The sequence below is a fragment of the Battus philenor genome, unplaced genomic scaffold, assembly GCF_028537555.1.
Source record: "Battus philenor isolate CCGP_79_NKW_IND1 unplaced genomic scaffold, ilBatPhil1.0.hap1 SCAF_20, whole genome shotgun sequence".
Classification (NCBI taxonomy): domain Eukaryota; kingdom Metazoa; phylum Arthropoda; class Insecta; order Lepidoptera; family Papilionidae; genus Battus; species Battus philenor.
This window is the reverse complement of record NW_027181683.1, coordinates 12,852,338-12,879,471: the sequence shown is the minus strand read 5'-3', so window position 1 is coordinate 12,879,471 and position 27,134 is coordinate 12,852,338. Positions and strand designations below refer to the sequence as shown.

Sequence of the window (27,134 nt, the reverse complement as noted above, 5' to 3'; positions counted from 1 at the left end):
TAAATACATAAATAACAATAATATTTTCAAAGTTATTGCTTTTAATAAACAATTTATTTCGTAATTTATGCAAATGCCAAACGACATATATTTGTATAGAATGAACTTTCAAACGCACGAAGTTCATATCGAACTGTCAAAAATGAAAATATGCAATGTCATTCTAATTTTTTAATATTTTCATTTTTTTACACATAAAATTTCATTTTTTTAATGGAATGCGAGAGAACAATTACTTCTGGTAGTATTAAGTCTACAGGGATAGATAGTAAACAATAATATGTAATATTAATATGTAGTCATCTGAATGTATAAAGCGCATTTTATCACCATATTATCATTTCATTGACACAGAATTAACTAATCACCCTGTATATCTACTCTGATTGAGAAAATCAATTCGTGATTTGTAAAATTGAGATAAATATATTAGAATATCGATATCCGGCCCATTAGTAAAAACACCTGATCACACCTGACATTCTCCATGAGGTTAATAAATGAGCAACTAGTGTCATAAATACGTAATCAAATACGCCATATTGGTCCATGTTATAACTTAATCTATTTATTTAAATTGACAATAAGATTCAGTCTATAAAAAATATATGAAGATAATTCAACCGTGTCGACAGCCATTGAAACTGTGTGTGTACTTTAGACGTAAACATATAAAATAACCTAAAATATTTACAATTGTAAAATTATAATTTACTAATCTATATTTCATTTTATACTTTCCGTATATTAGATATATTACAAAATATTAATAATACAACACGAAATGTCGTTGTGTTGACATAAGAGTTCCCGCGCTTTTTCAGACGCCACAGACTAAAAATTTTTATTCATTTACTAGACTATATCGTAAATGTCATATCAATATTTAAAAAAAATTATTAACACTTTTTTTTCTGTAATACATAAATATTTTAAATACAAAATACAATGTAATAGTACAAATAATTGTAATAATATTTATTATATATGTATTTTAAAGATATATGTAGCCGCAATGAGTTTTTCCCGCCATTTTTTTGATACGAGACATTTATTATCCGAACACATTATAAACTCAACGACGAGTTTTAAAACATTCTGTATAAAATCTATATAACGTATAGACACATTAAAGATATACAAATAATTTTTTCCTATATTATCACAAAATATTGTAAGCATAGAATAAGATTTTTATTTTTTTTTCGACCTGTCTATACGAATAAATGAATGATGGTGATGATGGGTGGTGATGGAAGGTGGTGATGCTGCCGACACTAGACATACTATGTGCGGTAGAAGGTCGGACCCCGGCTGACCGTGTACGTGGACAGCGGGATGCCTTTGCTGCCGTATATGGGTTCCGGCGCATTCTCATACTCCACGTCGTAATAGATTCCGGTTTGATTCTGTAACAACAGTTGACATTGTAACTGTAATTTTAAGTGGCAGTGGTGGTAGTCGTCGTGACTTCTATGATGGTGGCAGTGTAAATGCTTATAGGGTTAGTGGTGGTAGTGCTTGAGGTGTGAGTGTTATCGTAGTCGCGGTGGGTGTATGTATGGTAGCAGTGTATATGCTAGTAGTGTTAATGGTGGTAGTTTAAGTGAGAGTTTTTGCAGTGGTAGTGGTGACAGTGTACGTTATACATGTATTAGTAATGGTTGTATAAGTGGTTGACTAAGTAAGACTCTAAGTGTCAAGGGTGGTAGTGTAAGAGGTAGTAATCGTCGCGGTAGTTGTGGCAGTATAGGTGGTAGTAGTGTTAGCGAAGAAAGTAGATGTGATAGTAGTGTTCGCTGTGAAAGTGAACGTTAAAATAGTGTCAGTAGTAGTGTTGTAGATGGTGGTAGTGGTAGTAGTGTAAGCAATAATGTTGGTAATAGTGGTGGTAGTAGTCGTCGTGACTTTTGTATTTGTGGCGGTGTATGTACTAATTGGGATAGTGGCGGTAGTGCTAGAATTAGTAGTATTACTAGTGGTAGTACTAGAGGTGGTAGTTTCGTTGTAGTCGCGGTGGCGGTGTACGTGGTAGCAGCGTACTTGCTAGTAGTGTTAGTGGTAGAAGTGTCAAGGGTGGTAGCGTAAGAGATAGTAGTCGTCGTGGTAGTGATAATAGTGTACGTGGTAGAGGTGTGCTTAGTAGTGATGAAAGTATTCGTTGTTGTAGTCATCGTGGTAGTGGTGATGATGTACTAAAACATAATAATTCCGTATCTTTTGTAAATGATTAGTAGAAATTTCTATTTTCTAATTTCAAATTAACTTGTATGATATAGTAAAGAGTTCCATTTTTAAATTTCAAAATTATTCTTTTAAGTTATTTCAACTGGCCAGTTATAAAACATTTGAGTGTTAACAACGTACATGCATGCTGCGGGCGCGTGACTTCGGCCGTGGGACTAGCAGGTCAGTGCGATCTTGTACGTGGCTGGAGGCCTCTGAACTGGTCGATTCGGCCATGTGGTTGTTGTATCCTAGAATATCAAAGTCGATTTTTATAATTTCACTGAATAATCTTATATTTATTGGGTGTAGATTTCGAATGACTCTGTTCAAATCTTATGCGATTGTGAGAAATTGATTTCTGGATCTATAACAGCTTTACTGCCGGTATCTTGAACACGGGAGTCAGTATATTTAATGGAATCAGGCGTTACCTAGCGGAAGTCCATCCTAAGTAAGAAAAGGACCAAGTGTTCTGTACTCTGTGTTTGGCACTAATCGGTGTAACATAACTTCTGAAGATGCCCCGTGTAGGGGTGAAACACGTGTTGAGTGATTTGACTGTGGCAGTTGTGTGATTCGCATTGTTTGCCGCATACGCATTTACCAGCGGGCTGGCGGGCGGTGCACTTTGTTGCACGACTACCACTGCATGTGCGGAAGTGGCTAAGTATTGGTCCTTTTCTTACTTAGGATGGACTTCCGCAACGTAACGCCTGATTCCATTAAATGGTTAATTTAAACTGGTTATTATTTGCCAGTTTTTGTGGTCTGCCAACTGTCACATCTTGCCAACCAATCCATTGGCCTATGCCGGACTTTCTTTCATCTACGGATCTCCTCATATCTATATTGATCAGAAATCCTGGGAACATCCCTCTTCAAAAATCGACGAATAACATAGCTTACCAATCAGGTCAGAAGTGAGACACGATTTTTTCGAACACGACTTTCTTTAGGCACTGAATTTATTTATTTTATTTTTATTTATTTAATACTCTTTATCACACTCGTAGGAAATACGTGGATGCATAAATAAAAACAGTTTTAGTGTGTCTATAGCGGTAGCAAACGCCTCCAGTGGGAGAAATGACCTCATGGTCTAGTGAGGAAAATGTATGGCGTTTCTGGAATTGCTGTTGGGATATCATGGGCTGACTTCTTTGATTTTGGGCGGGGTTGCGTCGTTTGACAAGTTGGACCAGATCCTAGAAACCAGGATTTTCAGGGACGAGTATACATATAAAAATATAAATATAAATATATATAGCTAACTACCGCTATATATTACAATCCCACAAAAAAACGTTAAAAAAATGAAACCACCAATTCATATCTACAAAAACTCTACTCACCATAAAGGTTAAGATGAGACGCTGTCATGCTAGGTCTTGGTGCCATGTTTGTCATGGTGCCCGTATGATGTCCATGCACACCCATCCTGCGGTAACATTTGTACATTACACATAGTATTCATCCTAAGGTCTCGTATCCCACGTGTTCTGGAAGATTCGACTTTCAGCAGGGGTTGTGGTTAAATGCGAAATTCTAAATGACAGCTTCAATATTCTGTCTCTTTCTCTAAAATTCTTACACACACACTGAAAGAGAGGGAGAAAGAAAGAGAGGGAGATACAGAGACAAAGACACGTACATACATATAGACACAGTCACGCATGTGCATATATATACAGGCAGACACAAACACAGAGAGACAGATACACGTAGAAAGAGACGGACAAAAACACACACATACATACAAAGAAACATACACACTGTTTGAGTGTGTATTGGAATACAGAAGTCCCTTCCGAAAAATTACATATAGTGGATATTGGTATATACCTGGGTAACGGTACTGGTGGTAGAGTTGGGTATCCGAAGAGTGCTGATGAAGGACGGGTGGCCATCGTCTGCGCTGGGTCGGGCTGTTGGGACAAATGTACTTAAATATTACGTTTTAATTTTAAATTATATTGTTACAAGATCTTACATTTTATTATATATATATATAAATATATATATATATATATATAGTTATATGGCTGTAAATTTGGTGTGTTTGTTAATAGATGTAAAAGCTTTATAGTGGTTAATATATACCTCATTTGCCATTATTTAATGTATTGTACAGCCTGTATAATAATTAGTTGTTTCTTTATTAATATATTATATAATACAAGGAAAAGCATGTTCATAATTCAAATAACAATATATTACAATTAATTATTTTTACTATCTGTCCCTGCTTGTACTACCAGAAGTAATAGACGTCTTATTCGAATAGATAAAAAAATAATTTTCCACATTTCACAGCGGTCACTTTATATAGGATGATTATAAATAGGTGTAAAAGTTTTCAGATACCAATCAATCTGTATACATTGTATATATAATAGAAGAAGGAAGTGACACTTACCGCGTAATGGTTGGCTTGCGCCATAGCTTCTGCGATCTGAGCCCACCGCTGGCGTTCCTCCAGCGTTACCTGTCAATGGAAATATAGAAGTTTTAAGAAAAGTGACTCATCAGCTGTCATCACCTTTATCATTTCAACCAGAGTACGTGCTCTCCTTGATGTAGACCTATGGCGGACAGTTCCACAACGTCGGACTGTCCTGTCCGCGGCGGCAACATGCGCGCCCTAGCGCATTGATGTAAGCCAACAGCCCGGATCGTTCGGCTGCACATCAGCGCACACGCAAGCGCGCCGCAATGAACTCTCGCTAATATATATAAATAAGGATTTTCTCAATAGCATCCGTTTATCTCATTTCACCACCACGGGCCCTTAGTAGATTTCCAATAGGACGAGCAGGAAGCAGTTCAAATCCAGGGTTTTCATAAACAAGTCGCCTATCCACTAGATGCACAGAGTACTGCTGTCAGAGACGATAAAGGCAAGACTTATCCACAAATAGTTCTCTTTTCTCTAGGAAACTTTAGGTACAGTACAATATACAAATTAAAAATAGGTCAGATAAGGGTATGTCTACTATTTGGGCGGATAACCTGGATTAACCTGCGTTCGTGGTTATTATTCCTGCGTTATAGTGCTACCGGAACTGCTGTACCGCGCCTCGGTTTGAAGACAAGAGAAGGATATTTTCCATCAGTCCACCGCCAACGCTTGCGAAGGCGGCTCTCATGCTCTTTTATGCTCAGCCCCCACCTCGGCTAGAGTTCCCAACGCGCGGTACAGAGGTTTCGGTACTACTAAAACGCGTGCAGAAGAACTTTTTAATGTACCTGAATAAATCTCAGATGCGTTTGAATTCCTTAAAAAGTATGAACACAAAAACTTGTGTGATGAATGTAAGGATTAGAAAAAAATTAAAGGAATGAAAGAATTTGTGAAGAATAAAAGCTGAATGAATAAATGTCATTTAGACGGAAAAAAGATGAGAACGCAAGCCTTTTGAAGTAGAGACCACAGACTAACAAGCCCAGCGTAGGTTATCAGCCGTCAAGTTGGAAAGACGACCAGGTTAAGCTTACCGGAAGATGCTGGCTACTCTCAACCAGTGCTATAGAATATCTATGGGGCCTATGTCCAGCAATGGACCTCCTGTGACTGGAACGATGATGATGTGGTGGTGATTGGATAGACAATACGTGTATACCAGGTCTAACATACCTGATAAGGTGGTTGTCCAACCGGAGGTGTTTTCACAGTGTTGGCAGCCATGTAGTTGAAGACCGGAGAGCCCATTCCAGCTGCCTTCTGCTCGCGTGACCATTTTCGACTGAGGAATATTAGCTGTTTTATTACATAGCCCACTATTGGGAAAACATATAACTGGGAAATACAAACAGAAACTCAACAGTAGCTCTTTTAAATTAAATTTAAGAATTATTCATGTGCCCATTATAATATCAATCATGTAAATGTGTCAACAAACAAACTTGCACAAATTTCGATCAAGTAAAAACTATTTAATGCTATGATATGATTTATTTACTGATATGTTTTTAATTTTAGATTTATTACTGAAAAAGTTTTAAATTATCAGTTAAGAAATGACCAGTGCGTTTTATATAGCCTACAAGTCATTAGTCATCTTTTATAATACACAACGTAGTTCCAGGTGCTGTTTTCATGTCCGGATAAAATCTTTAATTTTCGACAGAATTTCTAAGAATTTTTTCTCTTTCTGCTATAATCACCTTTTTCGTAAGAAAAGGACCAATATTTAGCCACTTCCGTACATGCAGTGGTAGTCGTGCAACAAAGTGCATCGCCCGCCAGCCCGCTGATAAATGCGTATGCGGCAAACAATGCAAATCACTAAACCGCCACCGCCAAATTACTAAACACGTGTTTCACCCCTCCACGGGGCATCTTCAGGAGTTATGTTACACCGATTAAGAGTCTCTGTGTTTGGCACTAATCGTTGTAACATTGTTGCACGACTACCACTGCATGTGCGGAAGTGGCTAAATATTGGTCCTTTTCTTACTTAGGATGGACTTCCGCAAAGTAACGCCTGATTCCATTAAACACCTTTTTCGTACAAATACTACGTGGAAGGCCACGTCTTTTTTTATCAGAAACAGAGGATATTTCATTGTGCCTATCAATATCCTGGTATACAAATATTTGACTAATATTAAGCGTATGGAGGCTTTTAAAACCATGCATCTTTTATGTTATGCAATTAGAGAAATTCTGTTCTCTTTATCACCCCACTCTATTTTAATACGACTAAAAATTTTAATTTTTTTTTATGGCCCCCGCTATTTGGAGCCTCTTGTACCCCCTTATCTGGTGTGGGACAGGGACCTTTTGTTTTAATTTATTTAGTTTTTCACAATCTTTTTTATTTTCTTACTCTTCATTTATACATCTTAAGTTTTTTCGTTCGGTTTTCTTCCACATTTCTTATTTCATTCTCTTTCGCTCTGTGAATATTTTACATTATGTTGGCGCGAAAATACTATATTCCAAATTCAAAAGTAATATTTTATTTTTAATTATAGCATTATTTATGGCCAGACTAAGTATATAGTAACTGAAACTTCAAGCAAATATTGATCGAATTGGATCGTGATGTATATTGTAATAGTTTGACTGACCTCCAGGAGAGCAGAGCTGCCAGTGTGAGAGCGATGACCAGGGCTGCAGCTAACGAAGCACCCACAGCCACCCCCACAACCTCCCCGTCCACCTCGCACGCCGATCCGTAGTACCCGGAAGAACAGCTGCAAATAAAAACCACAGTCAGACCACGAAATGAAATGCATATATATATATATATATATATATATTCACTAATAATCTTGCCCACAACTGGGACAAGTCTTAAAAGATCTTTATAAATGTATCTAATATACTCAAAACTGTTTTTGGAAGTTGAGCTTTATTTGTCATTTTAGCTCTATAGAGGTCCATTTCAAGGCATTAGCCTCCCCTCATAATATCTATAGAGGATATACCATAATCGCACCAAGTCCAAAAGTGTGAGTATATTATTAAATATATCAGAATTGTGGATATAAATACACTATAACGCAGCTTTCTTATTTAGGGTTGACAACATGAGATAAAACTTACCTGCAGTAGGGCTGTCCGTTAGCGTATCTGCAGACACCGCGCTCGCTGCAGTGTGCGGCTGCGCATGCGCGACACTCCCTCCCCGCTCGCGTGCCTCCAGCCGCTACGTCCAACGTCGTATCCGGACACGCACACCTGCATATGCACATGCACATATCATACACAAATTCTAAATTCAAATTAAAATATATATTTAAATATATACACATAATATTTATTACTCTGCCGCCGCGTTCGTAAGGCAATTTCCTCAGCAGTGAGCAAGCGTACAATTTTTCAATGTACTTCCCTCCATTACATCCCTGTTTTTAATCATTTTCATTTAACCAGTATCCCTTATACGATGTGCCAGGTTTAAACGCACTTTTATATATAAGAAAAGCAGATCTTTCTCTCGAGAGACGAAGCTGTGTAGACAGCTGTCGTAGATGCGATGGGTGATGTAATTCGATGATGAAGAAATAAAGGAGCTTTAGTCCGTACACGTCTGACATAATCCATCAAAGCCTTATCCGTCGACCTAAATACGCTCCGTAACCCGAAAAATTAAAGTTTTGCACAGTGTGAACGCATCCTTATTTTTTTATCGCTAAACAATACATGACATATTCAAGATTTATGATTGACACCGGATACAGGCAGCGCAACATCCATCACCGTAGCGATCTTTAAGGCAGGCTTATGCCTTACAGAGCCTTATCGGCTCAGAAGAAGAAGCCTCCAAAAATTTTAAAAGTTTCCTACTGCTGGAGAGCATCTTGACTCTAGTCATATTAACTGATTGCAAAAGATATTGTAAAAAAAGACGTATTTGGATGGGCGACCACTGTTACTTAGTTTTTTTTTCTTTCACTTCTCACGTTGTTTCTTCCACTTCTTATATCTTAATATATATAAATCTCGTGTCACGGTGTTCGAACTTGAACTCCTCCGAAACAGCTTGACCGATTTTTACCAAATTTTACATGCGTATTCAGTATGTCTGAGAATCGGCTACTATCTATTTTCCATACCCCTAAGTGATAAGGGTGGTCCACCCCTAAATTTTATTTTTAATTTTTTAGACAATTTTTTTGGTTTTTATTTTATTATGATACAGCATACAAAAATACATACAAACCTAAATTTTCACCCCTCTACGATTAACCCTTATCTTACATTTGTTAATTAAAAACTTTAATTTTTTTGCAAAACAACGTTTGCGAGATCAGCTAGTTAGTATATAAACCAGTGTTTTAACCTTTCTAAAACACGTACGCCCCCTATGTACACATAATTTTAAATCAAATTTAAGTGAAAGGGTTAAATATGTATCGAGACCATTTTAGAAGCGCCCCCCATAATAATCCAACCGCCCCCTTTTGGGAAATACTGGTATATATGTTTACCTGAAAGCGCCCCACGTGTTGGTGCAACTGGCGAGGTGATGACAGTCATTGAGGTCCGAAGACGCACATTCGTCAACGTCTGAAAATAAAACATATGATGATCTGGTGTATGTACAAAAAAAAATTTAGGATGTACATTAGTTTAGCATTAATAATAAACCTTGTTATACAGGGTGATTGTAAATAGGTGTAAAAGCTATAACAAAGAGTACAGCTATACGCGGTCATATAAACCTACCCATACCTTGCATCGTATGCGCACAGAAAACTAGCGTTCTCTCCTTCACTGCGGAAGTCATATCTTAGTGATTTTTTTTTAAATCTCGTTCCCATATATTGGTAAAGACAGGGTCGTTTCTTGTCTTATTAAATTTTATTTTCACTTTCCTTTTTATTTTCATTCTCTACTATCATTCTTCACATAATCTATCGTTCCATTCTTTCATTCCACAATTCATTCTATCATTCTCTTTCGTTATCTCAGTGCTTACTATGAACTAGAAAGAGATAGCTATACCATTATATTTGTATTTTAATATTTAACTTGAAAATATATAGAAACACTGGTAGGACAATGTGACCCTTTCTCTTTTTCAGCCGATAGACGCCCACAGCAAGGTATGGGTCTACCTCAAACATCACCACGATGATCAGTCTTGTGGTGCCCGGTTCGTGGTCACCACTCCAGAACCTTCTAGGCCAACGGCCATTGGTTGCAAGAGCGCTGGGCCCCGCCCACTGCCACTACAGATGAGTAATTATTCGAGATACATCGGTGACCTTGGTTCTTCTGAAGATATCCTCACATCTGATTAAATCTCACAACTAAACTCCTACTTCTATAATGTCTCTTAATTATTTTGTAATAAAATCATTAAATAAAAAACAGAATAAAAGTCCAGTGAATATTGTGACTAAATAAAACCCGTCTGAGTTTATTCTGATCTCTTCTCAGACCGGGACGCGTTTGAAACCCTCTTAGTTTTAAATTGAAGGATGCCGTTACTATCAAATCGCCTTATTAGTCATTCGTCTCACGATTATGACAGAAGAGACATTGGTAATAAATACCTGCTAGGGGTAGCACACTGCCAGCAGGACTGTCCACCCATAGAGCAGAGGTGCCCACGTTGTTGGACCTTCTCCGGATAACTCCGAGCAGGTGCTTCTGTATGTCCGTCGCCACTGACGAACGTAATGTCTCCGCTGTTTCTTGCATCTGTAATTGCATTAATAGATATAAAATAGTAAATAAACCATTAGAAAATTTGGATCAAAATAATCGAAACACGTGTATCGTTGTGACTAGATAATAAGTGATGATGTATGTTGGACATATCGAATAGGCTTTGCTATAGATTCGAAGAAGTAACAAGCTTCGGGTGTATATTGACTGTTTACGTACAATTTCGTACGCGATCACTCAACTATAACTCCGCGAACACTGAATGTTTGCCGCGAACTCTACCCTGATAACCTAGGCTCTGAGTTAGTTACTGCAAGCTGACATAAGCGCTTTTAATATCCAAGATCTAGACTCTAGATAAAAAATGAGAAGATCCACATGAAAACAAAAGTCGCCGACATAGCATGAAGTATTGCTCGTATGAAGTTACAGTGGGCGGAACTCATTGCTGGTGCAACTGATTTCCGTTGGAGACAAAAGGTTTTGAGTGGCAGCCACGAGCGGGTAGACGCAGCGTGGATTGTCACTCAAACCTAGGTCAGGCTTCTACCTAGGTTTACGGTCTACTAGGTCACGGGCAGTGTAAAACTGACCTAGGCCATGCAGTAGGCGTCGATCGGCTGATAAAATGTTGATAATAATAACCTCTAAGACAAACATATTGTATAGTACAGTACACTGCGATAAATATTGCACACCGACCTTTGGAAAGAGACAATCGGCTAATTTCGGCTACGTAGAGCACTATCTCTGTCCCACACTACCTTTGTGACGTTTTGTTAGTCGTTATATTTCGTTTAATAAATATAATTGATGTGCAATATTCATCGCCGATTATTGTAAGTTATTACTTCAGACGGTACCAATAGATGGCGCTGGTAGCTGATTGCCACGCGTCTGCAGCAAACTGCGACTCTTTGAAGAACTATTTATGTCGTTATAAATGAATTTGAGCTTCCTTTGCATTTCTTTGTTATATTTTAGCAAAATTATTACCGTCTCATATATATTTGAAAATATATTTACGAGGTAGAAGCAAAAATTAGAAAGAAAGGTGTTAACTATAAAATTTAAAAGTAGAAGTACGGAATTTAAAGGGAAGGCAGGAAAAAGAGGGGGATGAAATTGATAAGTAAAAAATAAAGAGAATCAAATAACATTGGATCTCCGTGTCAGTAGGAATAGATTGAACAAATAGAAAACATATGAAATATATACAATTTTGTACGGATTAAAGAATATAATAAAATTCCTATAAATAAAAAGTATTATATTTTTATAAATATACAAATTTATAAAACACTTACCAAGACGGTGTAATTGACGAATACACCCTGGTTGTGCTGGTCGCCCTTGTGTATAGAGTTCACGGAACCACTGACGAAGTCATCGGAGAACGGAGTCATGGAAAACGCTGAGTCAATCTGAAACATCATCACTGTAAAGTACTAATCACCATCACCTACTGTAAAGTACTAATCACCATCACAAGAAGTAACACAGCAATGTATTCATCAATGTTAAGTTAGTACTAACTTACCGCTCTTATAGCCTCATAACTTAGTTGCTGGTAGGGTTCCGACTCCTTATCGGCCAGTTTATTGTCCCAGGCGACCTGAAAGAAAATTTTACTGTCTTATATCTTTGTAACAAAATAACTTTGATCTAATATATACATCCAAAAAATTGTCAGTTTTTCCGTTTGTCATAGTTTCCTAGTAAATTGTTATTGCGTTTAATTATTAATGTATATCAACATAGTTTCAGCCTTTATCCACTATTGGGTATAGACCAGGGGTGGCCAAACTGCGGCTCGCAAACCAAACGCGGCTTTTTGAACTATTATTTTTGGCTTTGATTGATTGTCGAATTATTACAATATTTAAATTTATACAACCTATGTCAACTCCTGGAAAATCGAAACAAATGATTGATGTAAATAATTATGATTATTATTACAGTATAAAATGCGATATCCGAACACCGATCATAATTAACTAACCGGCATCTTAAGTATTATTAAGTTTGCAGTCATATAAGTGTGCCATTATATGTAACTTCAATACACATATTTCATACTTTTATTATATAATTTCAATAAATATAACTTTTTGAAAAAAAAATATTCGTTAGCGTTTTTTAAATGCGCAATAAAATTCAAATTTCGAACAATGGCTCGTACTATCAATGAGCTTAGCCACCCCTGATATAGATCTTCCTTATGTCATGATGTTATGTTAGTTTAAGGAACAGGCGTTTGATCTAGATGTACAATTATAAAGAGATGTAAAGATGCGTTTACACATAACTCCTTTTTCAAAAACTTTATATTTGATTTATTCTCTGTGTCTGAGTTTTTTGCATCTGTATAACGTCCATAGCTGGACATTGTTTCCCCCCCCCCCCCACCCAAAGATTTTGGGACCGGTTTGAAAGTTCCAGCGTCCAGTGTCTTCCGGTAACCTGTACAAGGACGTAAACCTTACATCCCCAGCGGCCGAAAATGGTGGAAACATTGCCTCCCTTTTCCCCACCCTTTTTAAAATACTGCAGAACAACAATAAAGTAGTCAATTGAGAGAAATAAAAATTAGATCATAACTTTTCAAGTTAATAAAAGTTAGGATAAGACTAAGGGAATGAAAAAATATTTAAGAACAGATAAAAAACTGCTACAGATGAATAATAACTAATGAATTGTAGAATATAATAAAATGTAAAATACAGAAGTCAAAACACAAAACTAGGAAACAGTATGTCATAATTAATCTGTGGTACTTCGGGAATGAAGAAGAAGGATGACAGTTGATGGTTGAATGACAATAATGCTTATGGAGTGAAAGATTTTATGACGGAAGAAGAAAAGCATGAAAGATACTGTGAAAGAAGAAGGAAGAAAAATATTAATAAAAAAAACCCAAGGACTGTTAGTTCTATGCACTAAGTTTACATGTACTTGAAAAACTCTAAAGTAAAAGTTAAGTTAAGCCAACTTACCTTCCTATCGTACAGCCTGTCCACTCTTAAATTCAGTATCAAGGATACGACTCTGCGGCAAGGGTCCCTGTGGATCCTCCTAGCGTATCCTGGTCGGCACTGGCAGCTGGAGATACCTGTTATATAATTAAGTCCACTATTATCATTTCAGCGGTAAGATGTACACAGCTGGACATACGCCTCCCCCAAAAAATTTAGAAACACTGTGACATACTCTATTTATATATGGTGTGTATGTGTGTATGTTTGGATATTAATTTGTGAAGGTAAGTCCGAGTAAGTAATATATATATATATATTCCTAATGATAACATGGTAAGAAAATTCAAAATTCTGATGACTGCATTTTAAAATTAATATGTATATAATTAATTGTTATTTATTATCTGTGCCTACAGACTTTGTACGGACTGAAATTATTTTCATTTAGTTACATTTTTGAATGATTACTTTAAACAGGGTGATTGTAAATAAGCACTTGAAAATTTTTGGCCCAGAAGCTATACATTTGTCTAACAAAACGTATTTTGTTGTAACTATATTAATTTTAGTATTATCACTATAGACGTGTTAAAACACCCTGTACAGTACGACCTATAAAAAAATTTATCTATTTTATACAAAGAATAAAAATAATTATCAAAAGAAGCAAATGATACTTGTTGTAACAGCTCCTTATAGATACCGGACGTTTGTATTTCGTGCGACAAAGATATCGCTCTACGAAGCCGAAATTAGCAGGTTGTCTCTTTCCAAATGTTGATGTGCAATATTTATCGCCGGGTATTGTAATTATAGGTGTAAAATATTAAATGATGTTAACCAGACTCCCAAGGTCTGTAAAAGGAGAGAATTGAGATTTACTCTCCTCTCATAAATAGAAACCTGCTATGCTGTTTTTCAATAAGACAGACCTAGTGGAAGATTTTGGTAGAGCAAGATTTGATAAAATAAGAAAAAAAACACACCCGCTTCTGTTCTGCACTTCTCGTTCTGTGCCTGGTCACAGGTGGAGTCATCACCGACGATGCAGGTGTCTATTCTGTGGACGATGTAATTTTTACAGACAGGTGATATAGGCTTTCAATTTATAGTGATTACTTCTGTATGGCTTTCAAAAATGTTAAAATATCAGAAACCAAGAACCAAGGATCCAAATGTCATCACTGGCAATATTTTGTTCATGAATCTTCGGTATTTTGGACGAGGAGGTTATATTTTTGGATTGACATATATGTTTGTTATATATACACGTATTATCGAGTGTTAAATTAATTTTCAATCGATCGTTCCGACTGAGAAGATTGTATAGAGTTTATTTCAGGTTCTATATGGACTAGACCCACTTATGGGAAGCGTAGAAAATATGGCCACTAGGTCCTTAGTATTCTGGACCAGCGAGAGCAGCACGGACTTATATCTACCAGGTGGAAGACCTTGTAAAGGCTGTCAGGTGACACTGGATGCAGACCGCTTCCAGCTAGTTCTTTTGGAAATCTTTGAAGGTCTATGTCCAGCTGTGGACGTCTTGTTGATGAAATGATGATGATAACAATATTTTACAGATTTACCTTCAATTGTAAGTAACATCTTAATATTTATGAAGCCATATTATATATCTTACCGCACAGTGGGCTGTGGTCTGCGATAAGTCTGGGGACGCGTCTGCAACGGGTGCTGCGTGTGCGTCCGTCGAGGAGGAGGCGTGTCGTCCGCTGGAATTGCGACTCCTGTGCCCACGCCTGGGCCTAACGCTGGCTGAGGCGCCGGCTGTGGTGTCTGCGGTGGTTGAGGTGGAGCTGAAGATAAACACACATTAAATGTACGAAGGTGTTTGACAAGGGTGTTGCCGGTGATGATTTATAGATCTGTGACGTAGTCATTCACTGCAGGTTTTATAAGGTCACCCAGAGAACAATAGAGAGAACTATAGACGGACCTTCCCAGCGAGATGGAATAAAATGAAGACATTCGCTGTACAACCTAGGTCACTGACGTGCATTTGCATTAGATGTACTATAAGTTTTGCTGCTAGCAGGTTTAGGCTTTGTGCAGCTTTATCAAAATTTACCCTGTGGAAACAGAGGTCCACGGAGTAAAAATTTTATGCTGGGGATCGTATCCCAGGTACGACGAAGACGTCCACACGCGGAGAACTATACCCGTGTAGGTGTATAGTATAGTGAGTAGGGTGTAGTGTATATAGCACGAAGCGAGGACTACTCGACGGTCGGGAGAGACACGGGCCTCTTCGGACCGCCCTCGCTTGAACGCGGGTTAGGCGGACGCAGCCACCGTGTCATGTGTAGGTGAGTAGTGCATGACATGTGCATCAAGGCCGGGGCTCGATGTGAGGCTTGTAAGGTGCCGTTGAAACGAGGGAGAGGATATTATTTAAATTCCGCTTTAAGGGCGGCGAGAAGAGCCGAGTGCATCACTAACGTAGCTCGAAGAATTACTCATCTGAAGTGACATTGGGCGGATCACATAGCTCGTGCAATTAATGACCATTGGACCCAAAAGGTTCACGAATGACAGCCACGAACATGTATTAATTCAAGTAACATATAGTAATAGTTTGAGACACATAACATCCTTTAAAATGGTTTAGTCTAAGACAAATGATACTCAAACTTTTGACAGACGTTTCGCAAATGTTGTAGACAGTTGTATTAATCTAGGAAAAACTTACTATCCTTCCTAATGCCCAGGAGTTTTAAATGACAATTTCACCTAATATTTTACAGATACCCTTGTACTTACATGAATGGTGTGGTAAAGGCTGCACCCGGGAAGGCTGTATGCTGGTGGTAGTTGTGTCGAAAAGGTTGAGGTAGGTACGTTTGCCGTCGATGGACACGAAGCCTTGAGAACCTGCAGCTGACACTATAATATCGTCGTGATCACCTCCACCAGCGTGGACGTTCTCTATGTGAACTGGAAATAACAAAATAAATTTTACTGTCTGGAATAAAATTAATAAAACTAAAAAATTAAAACGTAGCCAATTTAAGTACAGATACGCTAAATGTAAACAATTATAATGAATTAGCTTATCAATGTAGATAAAAAATCTAGACCAAATCGATCTCGCAGCGAAACTCCGAGTATAGCCCTCTCCGTTGCTCTCTGGGTGATCTTTAGCCTTCATATGGGACCTCTCGTAAGTGACCACGTGTCAATTCCGTATGTCATCACCGGAAACACACATAGGTCAACCTTCGTCTTCGTATTCATGACTAATCCTTGTAGTAAATACAATTAATTATATATCGTCCAATGGCGGTAGAACATCTATCAGATTGTGAGGCAAAGATTTAGACAGTTTTTCTAAACTGTCATCTACATTAACTACATGAAACTACATGAAATGACTGGATCAAAGAGACCTTGTAGGGACCACAACTTGATCTGTTACACGTTTAGCATTTTTATTCGAAAATAGAATGATTAAGGCAAGATAAAGTTAATTTGTTATTATAACACCAAGTAACAATCATATTTGAATAAAATATAACTTAAATTAATAGATTAAAATTGATAAACAAACGAAACTACAGTACCTCGATATAAATATTGCACATCGACCTTTGGAAAGAGACAATCCGCTAATTTTGGCTTCGTAGAGCACTATCTTTGTCCCACACTACCTATATGACGTTTTGTCAGTCGTGCGACAGAGATATCGCTCTACAAAGCCGAAATTGACCGATTGTCTCTTTCCAAAGGTCGATGTGCAATATTTATCGCCGCATACTGTACATATATTTCATTATTACAATATTATTATGATTTAACTGCCAAAAAATGCCTTAACATCTTTGGGAATTTTTCAATGTATGTCCCATGTTTTCTTATTACAGTTTGTTATACATTTTAAAACTAATGCAAGGGGAGCTTTTTTAAAATTATCATAACTGGACGAAGGTTGTGTTATTTGACGTCTGCGAGGTTGTTCTGGTTGCAAATACCTGTTTAGGCTGTATCAAAACAAAAGTGTCTGATATTAAATAAATATATGGAGATATTATTCCAGTCTTTATTCACAGATCGCTGCTAAAAATGAAATATACATACCAGAAGCACCACCTTTCTCTCCAGGTCCTTGTATAGCGGAGACGGTGACGTCGAATATCTCGCCGTATCCAGGCAGCGGAGGTTCTGGAGCTGTGATCACAGATGCCTCGGGACGGTATCGTGACCCATGAGGCTTGAAATCCGTGTCGTCCAGTACAATGCCTGGTCTTGGACGGTAAGGGTGATATGGTATCCCTTGTGAAGCTGCAAAATTCCATGATTTATATAGAAAATTAAATTTATCCTAATCTTAAAATCAATTATTTCATATACAATGAATAACGTAATGATAATATCGTAAAAGACTATTATCTTTTAATCATATTTTTTTCTTTCTCTATTTATTTATTCTTTCTAATTCCATTGCGATCCAAGTCATTTTGATGTTTTAATTTATTATTGTATTATATTTATAAAATATATTATACCGTAAATTCTATTATACCTTATTTATTCTAAGTATATATGCTATGTATGTATGTTTGTATATATATGTTTTGTACACGTTAACTACCCGTTATTTAAATCTACTGTTTCCATACTATGAATGTCTGGAACATATTGCTTCGTGTGTTAAGACCGCATGTTGTACTTTAATAATTTATGTATGTTTTCTTAAGTTTACAATAAAGAATATTAAATCAAATTGAAAGGATTTACAAAATTCAAATAGCTACATATTAATATTTGTTTACTATATCTATTTATTTATTATATACTTACATGGTATTGGTTCTGAATTAATCGAAGATGACTTGATGACATCATTGGCAACAGTTTCACTGGCAGGGGCGTGGCTGATAAGGCCTTCAGTTGGTGTTGGTGCACCAACAGAACTTGCAGTTGAAGTCGTTTCAGGTATAGATGGTTGAACAATTTGTTCCACTGCAGATTCGTTTATATGAATTTTGTCAACGGGCTTTTCTTCAACTTTACTAACATCATCATTTTTGTTTGCGTGCTGTGTTTCCTTATCTTTATGAGGTTTATGAGTGATAGGAACTTCGGTTTTTGGTTTTTCTGTGGTGGTAGTAGTTGGTACTTTTTCAGTAGGGGGTTGAGTGGGTGGTGGAGTGGGTGATTCAGTAGGTGGTTCGGTTTGCTTCTCAGTTGTTGGCTGAGTCGGTTTTTCAGTTGTGGTCGTTGTTGTTGTGGTGGTAGTAGATTTTGTTGTTGTTGATTTTGTTGTTGTTGAGGTAGTTGTGGTGCTTGTTGATGTTGTTGTTGCTTCTGTAGATGTGAGTTGAACTTCTTCTTGAGCCGCTTCTGTACTTGTAGAAGGTAAACTTTGATGTTCTTTTTCCTTATCTTCGTGGTGTATATTGTTTTGACTAGTTTCATTTTCGTTGTCTACTTCGTCTTCAGGTCTGTCGTCGTAGTTAGGGATGTCTATCGGTGGAGGAGGAGGTGTGGGTTTGTAGATCGGTAGACCGGGATGTGGTCGCCTGTTCGGAGGCCATGGACGGGGCCTTGGCCAAGAAGGTAAAGGTCGAATAAAGCCTGGTCGATGAGGACTCACTGGTGGAACAATTTGCTCAGGTAAATTGACACCATGATACGGAGGTCGATCAAAAGGATACGGTGGAGGCGTTTTCGTTGGATGAAAAGCGTACGCGGGCGGGGTGATAATCTGATCTAGTTCTGGCAGCGGAGGTACATCAGATATCTTGGGCGGTCCACGATTATTAATCCTGGAAGCCATGGGTCTACCAGGTCTTCCATTCAACAGCTGCGTATTAGCCTGCACGTTAACATTTCCATTTAACAACTTAACGATTCCTGTGATAATATTTTGAATTTCCGAATTCTGACGACCCTGTTCCCTATGGGTCGCTGTCGCAAAAATCGGTTGCACTGCAGAAGGCCGTATTTTGGGCCCCGTAGGAGCTAGTGCGCGCCCCTTCGGGACCCTTTTGGCTTCCCCCGGAAGCTTGAAGTTGAGTTTATCACCAAATCCCTCCGACGACATGACTATTACGTCTTCTCTTCCTTGCAAAAAATCTAATGTTTTCGTCGGAGAAATTTCGTAGTACTTTCTCTTATTATGTAATTCTAATTCGTTGTCAATCTCGTTGTGATTCGATGTTGGTATTTCATCAATGTTGATCGATCTTGATTCTCTGTCATTAGGATCGGCTGATCTCTCAACTATAATATGGTTTACTTCGTCATCATCTCTTACGGTGTCTTCAGGTTCAACTTCTGGATCAAATTTGACGCTGGGCTCTATCCTGAGAGCCAAGTTCTCTGTTTGTGTAGTGTGTAGTACATCATCTAGATACAACCTTTCGTCAATCGCAGACTTCGGTGACAGTTGTGATATCGTGTACATTTGTTCATAGCCTGAAACAAAAAGAAAAAAAATATTAAACATTACAATTATAACAGGTAATATTAGTCAACTCATATGTCATCATTTGGGTTAATAAACAGTTTTCAAAGTTCTTAACCCTTTCCTTACGGCAGTCAGTTCCGCCGAATTGACGCTACTGAACCGGTCATGTGCGCCGCGAAGTGCGCACATTGCATGGCGGTAAGCTCATGTTCAAATTTTCTCATTTGTGTTACATATTTAAAGATTTTACCGGTATATTAATTAAAAATAGAAGTTAGGGTAATTCTTAGTAATTTATTAGGCTGTGATAAATCTTAAAACAGGGATCTACACATAAGCCCACATAACAAGTTGGATGCCGTCTAACTCCGGCGCTGGTACACACGGGTCGTCCAGTGGAGGCCGGCTAACTCCGGCGCTAGTAACGAAAGGGTTAACACATGTCCATTCCAAAACATCGCTGCAGATGATTTCCATTGCCGCTTGATATCAAAGAATATTAATCGCGCCAATATTTAACTCGCCAATCGCGTGTAGCGTTCTAAATTCACTAAATTCGCCGACATACATAGTGTAGGAAGCGTATAAATAAATCAACACTCATTTTTAAAGGAGCAGCCGCCCGCGCTTTATCCGCGAACCGCGTGGGTAGTTGGATCCGGATCCATCCTAGGCTTGCTTGTGATCCAAGCGGCGGATCCAAGCCGCATACACACATCATGCACACTACACAGCTCTACTCGGGTAGAGCTCTTTACTACGTGCGAATAACTTCATGCAACTGATATGCGCCCGTCCAACTTTCTCAAAGTATGGTTACCCTAGAGGGACACTTCGGGGGTAGCGTATTCACGCATACTTCGCATACTCCGGGACGGGCTATTGAAAAATAGCACGGCGCGAGGGAAAACCGCGTGGCGATCCCTGACCGGGAGATACCACAGTCCCCCGTATAGCGCAGAGGGCGACCAACGATGACGGGAGGGGGGGGGGGGTAAGTGGATAGCAATCCCACATACCCCTGTCCTTCACCCAGAGGAGGGCCATCTTGAACACCGGAAGATTTCCCCCACCGGAACCAAAAAAAAAAAAAGAGGGACATTCCGGGTATAAAACATAGTTTTAAAGTAACAGGCACTTCACAGCTGAAAGAGAGGCTTGCAAATTATCACTCGTTCCGAGAAGTCATCGTCGATGACGCAAGCGACTTGTGACATAAACGACTAACGGAAACAATGGGACGGTCACCAGCGGGCCGCCGACGTGGTCACACTTTCACTGCACTCCGCGTCATAATGACTCAGTTTTGTGCATCATTATGAGTTGAAATGCATTATAGTGCGTTATGCAGGCTTTTGTAATAGAAAACTCTAGATAGAACGCTTTCTTTACACATCTATTTTGTGTAAGAATAAACTTTAAATCGGCCGATTTAAAGTTCATTTTATTTAATATTCTTTATTGTACACGATAAGATACATTTAATAAGTTTTACAATAATATACAGAAAAGTACAATGGGCGGTCTTATCACACAAAGCAATCTCTTACAGACAACCATAGTAAGGAAAAGATAAAAATACTTATAAAGGGTAGTTCACGTGTACAAAAAAACACATATTCACTAACAAATGAACATAAATTTATTCCATTAGTCAACTCGGAATGATGCTGAGATACTCAGCGACCAGAAGATAGGTTACTAATTTTGAGATAGAAAAGTATACTACATATATTATCTAATTACTTATAAAAATGTTGTGACAATCGCCTGAATATTTGACACAAAGGGGATCGCCGGAGACAAAGGACGAAATTTACGATCGAGCCGATCGGGGCTGACGGTACAATATCAAAAAGAATGTGCTTTGGCGTACGTCGCTCGCTTTATTGCATGTTTCACTCTAGCTCAGTGATTCCCAAAGTGGTCTATATCGACCCTTAGGGGTCTATGACAACCTGCAAGGGGTCTACGTCAGCGAAAAAAATTTGGGGGTCCATGAAATGAAAATGGGGGTCCACGATAGTGGATCTCAACACATACACTGATAGTACCTATTTACTTACATCACACTATCTTATAATATCAAAACATTTACATTATTTATAAAAGTACCTATTAAGTAAAAAAATTATTGCTTTTATTTATAGTTTATTTTATGTTTATTTAATGTTATGTATATTTTACATAACAGATACAAAATTTTATTTTGAGTAGTTTTAATTTAAATTAAATTGATAAATGTATAAATTAATGAGTTTTTACTTTAAGTTTTTAACACTAAACTTTAATACAGTAAGAAATTGACAGGAAATCAATATCAGGTAAGTAGGGGGTCTACCCAGCACGGAAAAATATGGCAAGGGGTCTACGACACAAAAAAGTTTGAGTTTGGGGAACTCTGCTCTAGCTGATAAGCGATGAGATATGATAAATTCCTCTCCCGGTGAAACGTCTAGAAATGATCTGGTAGCTAGTATATAAGGAGGAGTCTTGATGAAGGTCGGCAGTTTTTCATCTATCGTCTCGGAACTTCATGATAAGCGACAACGAAGGAGGAAATAGATTTCATGGCGTAGCGTGGTTATGTTATTGTATCAGGTAATTTTGTTCCTAGGTTGGTAGGCCTGTCTATAACATTTGCTAATAGTCTATTTGTCAAAGGTTGTAATATTTGGCTCAGCCGAAACCATTTTGAACGATGTTTTATGGAAACGCGACAAGTCTCGATTGGTCGATGTCATACTGCATTGGTTCTTCGCGAATTTTTTGCTTTGGCTCCGTCCGGTTTCTTGCTATTCAGCAAAACACAAAAGGCCAATGCGGGGACGCCGATTTAACACAATTTTGGAGATAAAAATCGAATCGAAGAAGATCTTGAAGGCTATACCGGAGAAAGACTTCAGACTGTTTCAAAGACTGAAAAAAAGCGTTGACAAAACTACGTTTCATCGGAAATTGATTTGGAAGAATAAGTAAAGAATTAACATTTTATAAACAAATTAATTTTACTTTTTGATCACAGTAATATAACATCATCAGATAATTTAAAATATTTCATACTATTCGTTTTTATAAGCGAACCATTATTACAATCAACAAAGCACCAAATAATACTAGATAAGAAATCGAACAGTGTACACCGTCGCCCACAAGTAGCGACGTCAATGTGGGACAAACTGCGACGTGGTTGCGCGACCTGTGTGGCCTGATGTACACTTACATCTCGACTCCGTCACGCATCGGCGTCGCATATCGGAAGATGGTTTCTACTTGAACACATTAATAGAAGAGAAATCATTGTAAGACAATTTGACAAACCATCTAACGACATATATATACACAAGTACAGACTATTTCTATGGCCCGTTTTCGTTGCCTTTCGTACCCTGTATATTGAAGGACAGATACTTTTTTTTACGGTTTTACAGTATAAAGTATTCATTATGAAATTCTATGGGAATAGAACAGACAGTAAACAATAATTAAATTATTATATATATAGTAATTCGAATTTTTAAATATGATATTTCATTCAGCTGTAAAAAAGGATATAGGATGAGAACGCAAACAGCAAAATCTGTGAGATAAAGTTCTTAAAAATAATCCTTGTGTACCCAAAGGTGACTACGAAAGGCCCCCAAAAACAGGACCAAAAAAAAAAAGATAAAAAAGCCAAAATGCAATGACGATGGTTGCATTACTGGCGATTTCCGAATTTAAATCAACGTTCGAAATTCAAATCCTTGTGTATCCAACGGTGACTATTAAAGGCCCCAAAAAACAGGACCAAAAAAAGAGATAAATAAACCAAAATGCAATGACGACGGTTGCATTACTGGAGATGCCCGAATTCAAATCCACGTTCGAAATTCAATTCGAACGCGCAAGAAATTTTAAAAACAAAATATTGTGAACGTACTGGCTAGCTATACGAAACTTTCTTATGTTTACCCAACATATCCGAAAATAAAAAAACACATATTTAGACAATCTTTTTTAGGTATTATAGATATCTTAGTTTTACCAAATTCAGCTCGAAGATAGCTCCTTTAATGAAGCGTTTCACAAATATAGTATGTTTTAATGAAATATATATATCAATGTTAAATAATATTACATAACCGCGCGCGATGTTTCGGATGTGAAAACTTCATTGCGATGTCCAAACGACTTTCGCCCATATAAAGTAAGTTGAAACATTTGAGTTAATGTTTGTTTTTTATTAATGACATTTCCGTTTTAACAAACAAGTTATGTAAGCATACGAACAAAATGTTACGAGGCTTTCTTTTATTAACTTGGTTTGGACCGTTCTTACGCTGCTGGCATCCTCCCACTCCTTCTTCTTCTTCCCATGACTTCCCATGACCTTGATTGTACTTGTACTAGTGTTTGTCACACATTTCAGCTCAAAAGCATAACAGCATCGTTTCAGCAAGCACACTGCGATGATGTAATATACTGTGGTCTAGGAATAAAGATGAAGGAATAAAGATAATGTACGGAAGACGAGTTGAATGTGAAGGATGAAAGAAGAAAGTGAAATAAAAGAATAAATCAAAAAACACTTTAAACGAGTTGTAACGTTACTGACTGTCAGGTAGGAACGAGAGATGTCAATATATTAAAAGATGTCATTAAAGCTACAGAACGTCTATATCTGGACATAGATCACCTCGTAGATTTTCAATAAGACCGATTAAAAACAGTGTCATAATAACGATATAAAATTTTTTATGGTGTGTCAAACAAAAAATCCTTTTAAATTCAATGTTATAATGTAAAGATCATCCCAGGGTATAAGTTGTCCACGCTAGCTAGCTAAAATCCCTACCCGTGGCTCCAAAGCCTTCATTTGTGGTAGGGGACCACCTTTCTTTGGGAGTATTTTCTGATCTTCAGACTTCAGTAGCGCTTGATTGCTCGAAATATAAGGCATGGATAAATCCAACTATACCCTTAGTCGAGGAATCACAAGACCAGCTAAAACTACGGTATTAACATCACCACTAGACATAGGACCTCCATAGTTGGAGATAGCTCTCAATAGCTCATGTAGTACCGGTTTGAAGTGGCCTGTGTCCAAAATGTTCACCGTACCCTGCCTATCTATAATTAGCCAGGGATCCGGCACTTGTTCAAGATTAACTCCATTTGATCGACCCTTATTCTGAGAAGTTCCAGAGTTACACAAACAGCGTCAAATCCAATAAATAACAAATGAAGTAACTTTTTAACTGTCTGTTATGTTCACAAGTTTTATTTAAACTGCAACAAAGATTAATTACTCCAGTTTTTCGCACTTAACTATCTATAATAGAGGAACAAAGCTGTACGTATTGCATTTATAAAATTATCTCGACTATTTACTGAAATTATGTAAATTAAATTAAACCTGATACGGTAGTAAACCCTGAGGGTGGTACCTGGCATCTTTTCCTCCAACGTGATAGACACACACCACACTATTCTTCTTTTTCATGGCCCACGTTTTTATTTCTGTATTTATGTTTTAATTTCTTTTTTCCCTTTCATTCTTCACAATTTGATCTTTCACATATCACCTTATTTCTTTCATGTACATTCCTTGTTAAATTTTGATCTTATTACAGCTGTTGGCGACTGACTGGAGCATATAGAACCTCTTTATTTCATTTTCTTACTTTTTCTATTGACAGTTTGTGTTGTGATGCAGTTTTGCTTGTTCGTTTGTTCTGTCAGTATATTGTTACGTATTATTTTAGTGTACCATAATTTACTACATCACAATACTTATATAAACGTCCCTATATTGTGACTTTCTAGATTTAAAAATCATCTGACAATTTCTCCTTTACCATCACATTGTTTTTTTAAGATCCAAGTGCGGCCCTTTCTTTAGTAGAACGAGTAACCGGGGCTCGATGGCCCAGATACTGTGCGTTGACCAGTTTACGCAGAGAACGTGCCCAGAATGCAATGTTTGCGGTCACTTGGTACAGAGTTGTTTGTACAATCTAACCCACTTCGAGACTCACAGGTGTCAGAATATTTTCTTTATTTATATATGTTTAAATAGAATACTTCTCGTCAAAAATCCCTGAGTGATTATTAAGTCTCCCATTTCGGGACTCATGGTGGTTCAATGAGCCATGGAAAGGACTTTGGTGTTTGGATTTCGTAGATAAATCCAAAGCAACGACAATATCTGTTGTCGAACAGGAACTACCGACATAACACGAAATATTCACACATACAATAACAGAATTCATTTCTGAATCATCGAATATTCAGTAGTTATAGAATAGAATATTTCAGTAGTAATAGTTTAGAATATTCAGTATTAATGGTTAAGAATATTCAGAAGTAATAGTTTAAATCATCATTATTAACAAGTTTTTGTTTCTAATCAACAATACATTCACCTTCGTTATTAACCTTTTACTATCTAGAATACAAAATCAATACCGGAGCGGTAACAAATCAATTGGTTTTTCTGTAAAATATGTCGAAAGGAACGACATTACTTTCCGATCCCCCTAATATTGTAATCTTGTGCTGGTGTTGTCTATGCTGCCTATCTAAATAATCCAAATTTTAATGAAACAAAGTCTAATGATATATATTAATTCATTAATATATAATGCGATTTATAACTGCGTTTATCTTGGTGGATATTTCGTTTTTCAAATGTCAATAACCTCATAAAAAATTATGCTAAAATATTTACATTTCTACGACCGATCTGCTATATTGTCGTGAAAGTGTTCTTGTGTGATTTTAGAAAAAATAAAATTATTAATTTTTAATTTACATTAGAAATTATATAGTTTATTGTAAATATTCACCGCGATGTATATAACATAGCTCATTAAGATATCTTAGATCTTCCATTCATAATAAATTAATAGATTTTATTATAGCATTTGTTGTGTCAAAGGTGTTGATGTTACAATGTACAAATTTATTTTTTAATTAAATTTAAAAATACCAACAGTCGAGTTTCTATGTTAAAATAATTGAAGTTATGTTAAAATAATTGAAGATTTAAAAGTGCGTGTAAAATGCGTACTTATATATATTTTTGAATTTAGAATTTTATATAAACTCGTGTGATAGTGTCCGTGGGATATAACGGAAGGTTTCAAATAGCGGAATTTAGCCGCGCCTAAACCTGCTTGTAACTGTTAGTGGTAACATCAATGAACTGTCATGCAAGACCCACGCTACTACCGTATCTTATAAGTTTGAGTCCCAAACAACGCGATCGCTGTTCAGATTTCATGAAGAAAAAGCCCAGCACATTTATAGCACTGCAGACAACTAACTGTTTATATAGGCAAGTACATCACACAGCTCCTTTTGTAATAAATAGTATATTTTACAATAG

The 27,134-nt window shown here is 37.2% G+C and overlaps 1 protein-coding gene across 1 annotated transcript in view; it reads right to left on the bottom strand.

Moving 5' to 3' along the window:
• Positions 1-1,226: 1,226 nt before the first annotated feature.
• Positions 1,227-27,134, bottom strand: part of pwn (pawn) — a 54,151-nt gene continuing 28,243 nt past the window's right edge. The window contains exons 3-20 of the mRNA XM_068765689.1: positions 18,151-19,770; positions 17,428-17,631; positions 16,114-16,287; positions 14,975-15,149; positions 14,319-14,392; positions 13,351-13,466; positions 11,895-11,969; positions 11,662-11,778; positions 10,240-10,387; positions 9,169-9,247; positions 7,781-7,915; positions 7,303-7,428; positions 5,864-5,972; positions 4,646-4,714; positions 4,072-4,154; positions 3,582-3,667; positions 2,368-2,477; positions 1,227-1,409 (exon numbers count right to left, since the gene is read on the bottom strand). Coding sequence (XP_068621790.1) covers positions 1,287-1,409; positions 2,368-2,477; positions 3,582-3,667; positions 4,072-4,154; positions 4,646-4,714; positions 5,864-5,972; positions 7,303-7,428; positions 7,781-7,915; positions 9,169-9,247; positions 10,240-10,387; positions 11,662-11,778; positions 11,895-11,969; positions 13,351-13,466; positions 14,319-14,392; positions 14,975-15,149; positions 16,114-16,287; positions 17,428-17,631; positions 18,151-19,770 — 3,623 coding nt within the window. The 3' untranslated portion in view covers positions 1,227-1,286. The remainder of the gene's footprint in view (positions 1,410-2,367; positions 2,478-3,581; positions 3,668-4,071; positions 4,155-4,645; positions 4,715-5,863; positions 5,973-7,302; positions 7,429-7,780; positions 7,916-9,168; positions 9,248-10,239; positions 10,388-11,661; positions 11,779-11,894; positions 11,970-13,350; positions 13,467-14,318; positions 14,393-14,974; positions 15,150-16,113; positions 16,288-17,427; positions 17,632-18,150; positions 19,771-27,134) is intronic.